We start from the raw sequence: 9,240 nt of genomic DNA on the forward strand, positions 1-9,240 counted from the left end.
TATAGATGTATCGTGATTTTATGAGTGATTTGTAACGTAGATACACAGCTGAGAATAATCTAAACCTATATTATAAAAAAGAAAAAATGAGTAGTGGATCCTACCTATCAAGCTCACTCAACATTTAACATTTGAATTGGATCGGAAGTACTTAATACAGGGACAAATGACAAATAGGAGGACCACATTGCAAAATTTAATTGTTGGGATCAAATTATGAAAATGAGAAAGTAAAGAGACTAAGTTGAACTTATTAAAGTGTGATGGCAACCAGTGTAGAAAATCCTTACCGCTGAAGTCCTCCCTTTCTAATTACACTGACAATGGTCGCCCTGCCACGATTTTATAAAAGTGTGAAAGTCTGCAATAAGACAATAATCAAACCAAAACGAAAATCGCAGTAGTAATCACTGCTACATAAACTACTTTAACTTTATCCTTCGATAAACGTTGAGACTAACCTGTGATTTAAAAAAAAAAAAAAACTGAGATCGCCAACTTTAACGATGCTCCTTTTCTTGCCGTCAACAATGATAAAGTGGAAGATAGGGTTATGAGTGGTGAATCCAAGGTGGCATGTAAGATATGGCTAAAGGGACCGTGCCTCCCTAAAATTTTCATAAATTCAATATAGTCCCATAATTTAGTATACATATTTTAATTTAGCTCCCTTACTGTCTCATCATGTCTAATTCCACCCCCCACCCCCCAAACAATTTTACCCAACCTCAACCATTGAAAAATTTGATTTCACAAATTGATAAAGAGTAATATTGTCCATGACCTAATTCATAAAGGGTCCTCTCCCAGTTAATCCAAAAAAATAGGTGTCCATAAAAATAGATAACTAATACAAGTTTATCATAGGAATAACTTAATACATAATGAGTCATAATTCCACCTTAATCAAACTTACTAATAGTATGGATATAAAGCTTAAATGGTTGATCCTCGATGTTGATTGATAAAATTTTGAATTCATTTTTTTCTCCATGGTCACAGAAATGAAAATACCATTTATTAAACCAGGTGAACATAAAAGTCTTACTTCAGAAAAAGATTGAAGAGATCCAATCCGAACATCAGTATGTTTTCACACCCTCTTTTTCTCCCCTAAAAAACTTGCTCAGTCAACGTTATAATCTTTTTTCTTTTTTTTTAAACAATTTTAATCTTTACCTGTAATTTTCTGCGATAATTTTCTACGACTTTGATCCCATCATACTGTTTTTAATGAGATTAGTGGACTAATTACATTACTAAGTTCTTATATGGTCAGAGAAGAGACAGATTTAGAAATGGATAGATAATTTATAATTTTTTTTTGATTTTGTATTCTTATATTTTCAAGGGAATTAAAATGATTTTTAAGGTTTTTTTTTTTTTTTGAGGTTTTAGAATGAGTTTTAGATGTAAAATAGCAAAAGAAAAATAGGAGTTTGGGGGAGCCAAAATCGACTGCCCCTATTTTCCAGTGAACAACTCTCTTATCACTGAAAACTTGTATGCAACTGTTGTTCAGAGTTGTACAGAAAAAGGGGGCTAACCTCAAAACAATATCCCAACTATGATCCTTCTCTTGATTGAGTCCTAAAAGAGATTTGTCTCAATTGGATCCTCATAAATCTTCAATTAATCCATCCAGACATTTTACAAATTGGAGGAAAACAATGTTTTTTTGTGTTAAAATAACTATAAAATCCAGATGGAATCCTTGAATGAATATGAACAAAGAGACTAAATTATATATATATATATATATATATATATATGATATTGTCATGCATCTAAAATATAAAATTTAGTAATTGTTGTCCTTTTTAAAATTAAAATCTAAATTGAGAAAAACAAATATATAAGTAAATATCAAATGTGATAATATTAAAATGTTATATTTATAAACAACTACATCATCCAACACTATGGGATTTCAAAAAACAAAATTCATAGTATATTACTTCATTTTTATTTTATTTTTCCCGTGCAAATTACGTAATTTCATAGTATATTACTTCAAAACTTGGGACGTCGAAATGGGTCATTATCTAAGGTAAGCTATAGGGTTTAGTGCATGAAGTTTCAAATTGTGAGTTTAATCTCTTCGTTAGCATGGAGCCGATTTGAATTAATGCCTTCGGGTTTAACCCAAAGGCAATGACTTCATTGCTAGTATCAAGATTAATGGCAGCCACTGGATGGATGGATGAATTTAATAATTTTTGTCATACGCGGCTTTAAAAATTTATTAAATTTTTGGAAAGATTAAATTTTTAATATTCTATTTTTTAATAAGGATATTATTTATTTAAAGAGTCGTCATCTAGTATTATGATTACTAGGAATCCTAACTGGTCAACAAAGATTCTATGATCCGAAACTGGTTATATAAAAGGAAAGATATTATCACCCCTTAAACATCCTACCTAAGTCAGGCTGCATTGCTAATCTTTGTCCTTAATTGCTAACATTTTTTTTTATTGGTTTATACTATGATTGTTTGTATGTAATATTCCTAATTCTAGTGTTAGTGAATATTCAACTACGGATATTTCCAACTCTGGCATTTGTAAATATTACGTAGGTATCAAAATAAATAAATTTAAATCATCTTTTTTTTCTTTTATTCCTGGTTGGCGTCAGTGAATAAATAAATAAAAGTATTTTTTTTTTTACGCGTGCACATATTTTTTTTATTTTTCTAGCTAAATAAAATAAAATAAACGAATAAAAATAATATAAATTTAAATCGGTATTTTTATTCCTGACTCTAGCATTAGTAAATAAATCAATAAATTTATATTATTTTTATTCATGCATACATATTTTTATATTTTATATTTTTATATTTTTTGTTGGGCTCAGCTCAACTCATAGAGCTGGGTTGGAGCCAACAGGTCTAGCAGGGTCACAAGCTTGACTCAGTTGATCATTGTTTTTTTAATTTTTACTAATAGGCGTGCGTGAATTGCTCACGCACGTCTGCTACAGGAAGCATGTAATTAAACTGCAAGGAGAAAAATAGTAACTTACCTGGTGCTGCAATTGAAGATGATAATGACAGTGGAGAGTCGGCCTGCTGATGCTATTTTCTCTTCCTCTGTTTTTCTCTTGGTGTCCCTCTAGTCCTCCTTTTCTCTGCCCTCTTTTTCAAAGCATACCCCTAGCAAACACAGACCAGTTAATTATTTTAGCAAGAAAAGAAGGAAACTTGCCTAAGCATGTGGCTGTTGAAGGCAAAGTCGAGGGAGACTGGAAAGAAAAAGGATTGAGGGGGGCGGCAGCTAGTATAGGGTTCGCCACCCCCTTTTTTTTATGTTTCTCTCTTTTAAGGTTTCTGGTGATGACCTCCTCTTAAGGTTTTTTCTTTTAGGGTTTCTCTCTAATCGCCATCCCTTTTTTTTTTTCTTTTGCTCTATTTTTATGGATTAATTCTCTATTTTCAGGTTCATCTTTTTTTTTTCTTCCCCCTTGAGATCTGTATTTATAGTACTAGAGTCCCTTCACGTTTGAGAAACCAAGTTTCAATCAAACTCGTTCTCTTCTTTGAAGTTTAAATTTAATTAAGAATTAAATTTGAAAGCGGATAACTACTATTATCTTAAAGATAAAGATTATCTTGAAGATAAAGATTATCTTGAAGATAAAAATAAAATGAAAAAAAGCACACTATAGTCCTTAATTTTCATGAAAGTTGACAAATCATATTTTTCATCAAAATAAATCTCTGATTTTTTAACTTTTCATTTTAAACCCTATAAAAATTAAATTAAAAACCAAAGACTAAAATTGGGTTATGACAATCCTAACCATTTAAATTTAGAAACGATGCAATTCTCTCCTTCAACTATATATATTTGAGACAATTCATGATATTTTAACACTTCAATCCACTTATTTCATTTCTATTTCATTTTTAATCCTCGATCCCAATATTATAGAAAGACGGAGGAAGTGGTGACAGAGAAAGTCGTCAAGCTTCACATTTCTTAACGTAGTTTTGGACAATTTTGATCCCACTGAGTTGTTCTATATGAGATTAGTCGACTAGTTATATTATAATTACATTACATTACAAAAGAAACAAATAATTTGTTTATCCTCTTACATTTTTGGACTTTTCTTTTTCTTTTTCTTTTTTGATATTTTGATCCTCAAGCTTTTTTTTATTGATATTTTGACACTCAAACGGTTTTTCATGATTGGATCCTTCAATGCCCAAATTTTGAAGGCCAATTAAATGAAAAAAAATTAAAGATAAAGAACCAAACTGTAAAACATAAAGAAACTTGATGACCATTTCAAAATTTACTCAAAATGTTAACTTTGATACTCTAACTTTGCACTTAACCCATTTTTATTTCTTTTAGTTTTTCAAGAGTTTTTTTTTATTTAAAATCTTTTTTTTTTCAATCTTTAATTTGAGATTAGAGAGAAAAAGTTATAAAATTTCAGTAGTAAAGAGAAAAATTGTTAGCTATTTCAAAATTAAATTAACTAATGTGAAATCTCCCATGATTCATATTTGTAACAATGTGCTGATTTCCAAGGAAAAATCTAGAGATAATTTCAGTGCTCAAAAATAAACTAAGGAGAAATAAAATGAAAAGGTACAGAACAGACTCGATCGACATGAGCAATGCAAGCCAAAGAAAAAGGAAAAATCAAATGCACAGAACAAGGTAGGAGAGACAGTTGGGCAGGGGAAGACAGTGAGATGGCAGTGACTGTCAGAGACGAACTAAATCAGAATGTCTTCACGCCAAGCAATGTAGCTTTCTATATATACTTAGTAATATTATTAAACCTAATATAAACAATTATTTGATCAAGCCAATGGATCCGTTAGTTAGATCGATTGTAATATAATTTAAATATAATTTGCAATATATAAAATATAAATAAATGCATAATTTTAGAAAGTATTCGCAAGTTACAATTTTTTTCCTTACCATTCTAACATGTTCCAATCTAGGTAGATGGCTGGGCTATCGAGTTTTGGGCCGAACCAATAGGTCCAATCCGGAGTTCAATAACATTACTTGAAAGGGATGGGGAGGCGGCTAGATTCATCTCTTCCTCATCAGACGTTTGACTTGTCTAAGCTCGTCTGTGGAATATATGGGACTCCAGGCTGCGAGTCCTGCGTGGGTTCAATTATTGTAAAGTAGAGGGGCAAAATGTACAGTTAACAAACTTACTTTTGCTGGGCTATCTTTTTTTTTTATTTTTTTATGTCTGCATTTACATTTGGACTCCTTAAGTTCAACGTTGGAACTTTTGAATAGCAATGCCATGGACGTCATGATCAGTGAGTGGTATTGGGAGGAAGAGGAGTAGCATTCAAATATCCACCATGAAGGGGATTAATCTAACTATCGTAGCAAAGTACCTGAAGGACTAATCTGGCCATCTCTTATATGGGTTGCACTCGTACTCAATTCCAAACAAATGTCAATAAATTGAACCCAAGACCAATATTAGCAAATCCTGTGGTTATTGCAGGAAACGTTCGTTGCTACTGGAGCTTTATGAAGTAAATATCAAGAGATTTGTGCACAGTGAAATCACATAAATGAAAAGTTCCATTTACAAACCGAGTAAAAGGGCAAGATTTATTTCATTAAAGATGAAAATACAGAAGCCACGATGCCTAGAAGACACTGTAGCAAGCACACCACCAGGCTTGCACAATTTACATTCCAACGGCTGACCCTGCTTGAGAAGTCTTGAAGTGAATCAAGCCATCTTACAGTGCTTAAGCTTCTCTGACAGGCTTCTAGCTCTGGCAAATACATAAATATCATCACTTATGGTGCATATATATATAACATAAGCAAATTCAACTATATATTATAGCACTGCAGCCTTCCATGAGATAGAGACCCAGCTAATTGCTTCTTCTTGCCCATATAATAATATATACTAATTAATATATATATATTTCATTCATGGAAATGTGGCTATGATGGGTGAATAGCCAAAGATAGCACCAAATATCTTAACTTCCTTTTGTGCTTGAACCCTGTAAAAGGGTGTTGCAGCAGCGGTTTGGTTCAAGGAAAATTTGATCTTGTCGCCAACTTTAAGCTTCTTGTTGCGGACGAATGCACGCCAGCCCTTTGAAAGAACTGGCTTCGGGTACTGTCCTTTCTTGCGAATAGAACACTGAAAGGTCCAGACGAAGCCACTCTCATCTATTGCTTGAAATTCCACGGCATGTCCACCTTTGAAAGATGGGAGAGACTTGAGATAATTCGTAGGCACTGACAGTGTTTTGCTAGTGTCTGTCTTGCCAAGGATCTTAGAGAAGGTTGTCATTTTAGGCCAAGCAAAAAGAAGATATTACGTATCCTCTTCCAAGAATGGCTTCAAACTTCTGTTACTTGCGATCTTTCCCTTGGATAGATGTGTTTTAATTTATAGGAGCTGCGCGACTGCACAGACCGTGGTGGTCCTGTTATGTTAGCAAAATGACGCGGCTGCATGACTTCACCTCTTGCCTCGGCCTCTTGTCACCACGACGGACAAAACCTTCGCTTTTTGTTGCTTTTTGTTGGTGGGATGATCCTCCTTCGCTTTTTGTTGGTGGAATGATCCTCCTTCGCTTTTTGTGTTTTTTTGGGGGAGGGGAGACCTCCCCTGTTCTAATAAAATGATTGACCAATAGACAAATAAAATTAGAAGCACCTTTACTTTGATAATTTTCTTAATATGCTCCATTATCAATTAATCTTCTTAAGATACCCCTCCTACGTATCCTTACATTAATTAAATAAGCACATTCATTCAAATCCCAGACATTAAATGCCGAGATGGTCTAGCATGCTGGTGGAATACATTACTCTGTTTCTCTCGTCTAATCTAGAATTAAATTATCTTGAATTTTATATTTACAATATAACTCAATTATAAAATCATGATAAATATGAATGTTGTAATTTTGCTGATGAATTGATGTAGATGTATCCTAATTTTATGAGTGAATTGTAGCTAAGATACACGGCTAAGAATAATCTAATCCTATATTACAGAAAAGAAAAAAATGAGTAGGGGATCCTACCTATCAAGCTCGCTAAACATTTAACATCTAAATTGGAGGATATCAGAAGTACTTAATTAAGTGACAAATGACAAATAGGAGGACCGCATTAGAAAAATTAATTGATGGGATCAAATTAAGAAAATGAAAAAGTAAAAAAACTAAGTTGAACTTATTAGACTTGAAAAGTGTGATCACAAGAAGTGTAGAAAATCCTTATTGCTGAAGTCCTACTTCCGTGACTTATGATAATTGTTGCCTTGCGCATGTTTTACTTGCTCACTTTTGCTGGGTATCTACCGCATGTTTGCTTATGCTTGTATAAGAAATTATATTGAAATAATATATTTTTTAAAATTTAAAAAATATTATTAATATTAATAGATTAAAATAAATTAAAAATATTAAAAAATATTAATATGAAAAAAATAAAAAAAATAATTTTTAAAAACATTTTTAAAATATAAAATAAACAGAACCACTTTATTTATATTAATAAAAGATCCACCTTATCAATAAAAGGTTTCTCCTATTTGATGCAACAAGAAAGTAATCAAACCAAAAGGCAAAGATCGATCTTATATTAGAAAATATATTTGTTTTTGTGGTTAAGATTGAAGTAAAATTCAATATTATATTATAAAATATATTTGTTTTTTGGATTATAATTAAAGTTAAAGTTAGATATAATCTAATTATACTCAGTCATAAAAATTAATTTTTATTTTATTTTCTCTATTTGTTTTTAATGATTCCAATGCATAAAAATCAACGCAACAGAAACAAACACATGTTAATGCAGTAGAGTTTACGATTGCATCTTGAAGAGATGGGACCTGTTAGAACTTAGAAGAGAATCAAGGTGGAGCCTGTTATAAAATAATTTTTCGATGCTCAGGCTTTGAATTGAATTGAATTGATAATTATGCTTGTACGGTGCATGTTTCTATTAACTAACTAATCTGTGATTTTTTATTTTTTTAAATTCCTCTCTTTATTGATGCATTTGTTTTTTGTGTTTTTATATTTTAAAAAAATTAAGTTTTTTTATTTATTTTAAGTTAATATATTTTTAATGTTTTTAAATTATTTTGATGTAATAATATTAAAAATAATTTTAAAAAATAAAAAAATTATTAAGATATATTTTAATATAAAAAAAATATTTAAAAAAATAATTATAACCATATTCCAAATAAGGTTTTATATAAAAGATGGTTGAAATTATTCTGCCGGTGTGCCCGATAAAATTTTTAAAAATTCAATATAGTCCTGTAATTTAGTACACATATTTGTAATACTTTGAAATTATTTGATACCTTCAGGCCTTTTTATTCTTTAGAGCATAGGCAAAGCATCACTTAACATACAAGAATCATGTGCATTTCCTTCCAAATTAGCTAAAACATAAGTAAACTTTAAATTAAAAGATGCTGTGTTTGACAATGGAGGTGTCGTTGAAGTACTATTTCATCGTCTAAGCTCTTGCTATGGCTTGGCACTACAAAACTAATATCTTCACCGTCAGAAACTTTCCATGTTAATATAAAACTTGATACAATAGTTTAAATTTGAAAAATTCCAACCGGCTGGTTTTTTTTTTTAACTTTTTCCTATTTTATTTCATGTTTTTGGATATGTTAGGGAAAGGGGAGTAAAATAAGATCAAACAACACATCATTGTCATGCAATTAATAAACTTGGTTAATAACCTTTTAGTGATGACACAATAGTAAAAACTCGAAATCAACAAGTTTAATTTATTTATAGTCTTGAATTCAAATCTTGTAGTTGCTAATGTAATAATCACTGAAAACTTGTATAGTTGTCAATTTTAGAATTTATGGGATTGGATTAGTTGAGATACACGTAAACTAGTTCGGACATCCACGTTAAACTAAAAAAAAAAAACTTGGTTAATAGTTTACTAATGAATTCGGATGGACATTATATATTTGGATGGATAAATTATAGGTGTTTGAGAGTATGATAATAATTGTTTTTTAAAGTGTTTTTTACTCGAAAATTAATTAAAATAATATATTTTTTATTTTTTAAAAATTATTTTTGATATTATCATATCAAAATAATCTAAAAATACTAAAAAAATAATTTAAAACAAAGAAAAACATAAAAAAAATTATTTTTTTAAAAGTGTTTTTGAAACACAAAAACAAATATATTCAGAGAAAAAAATGGCT

At 30.6% G+C, this 9,240-nt stretch overlaps 1 protein-coding gene across 1 annotated transcript; it reads right to left on the reverse strand.

Annotated features, from left to right (window-relative positions):
* Nucleotides 1-5,946: 5,946 nt before the first annotated feature.
* On the reverse strand, nt 5,947-6,318 carry LOC105115123 (B3 domain-containing transcription factor NGA4-like). The gene has a single exon (XM_011011921.1). It carries the CDS (start codon nt 6,316-6,318, stop codon nt 5,947-5,949), a length of 372 nt encoding a protein of 123 aa, XP_011010223.1.
* Between the last annotated feature and the right edge of the window lie 2,922 nt (nt 6,319-9,240).

The sequence above is a fragment of the Populus euphratica genome, unplaced genomic scaffold (genome assembly GCF_000495115.2).
Source record: "Populus euphratica unplaced genomic scaffold, PopEup_1.0 scaffold647.1, whole genome shotgun sequence".
Taxonomy (NCBI): domain Eukaryota; kingdom Viridiplantae; phylum Streptophyta; class Magnoliopsida; order Malpighiales; family Salicaceae; genus Populus; species Populus euphratica.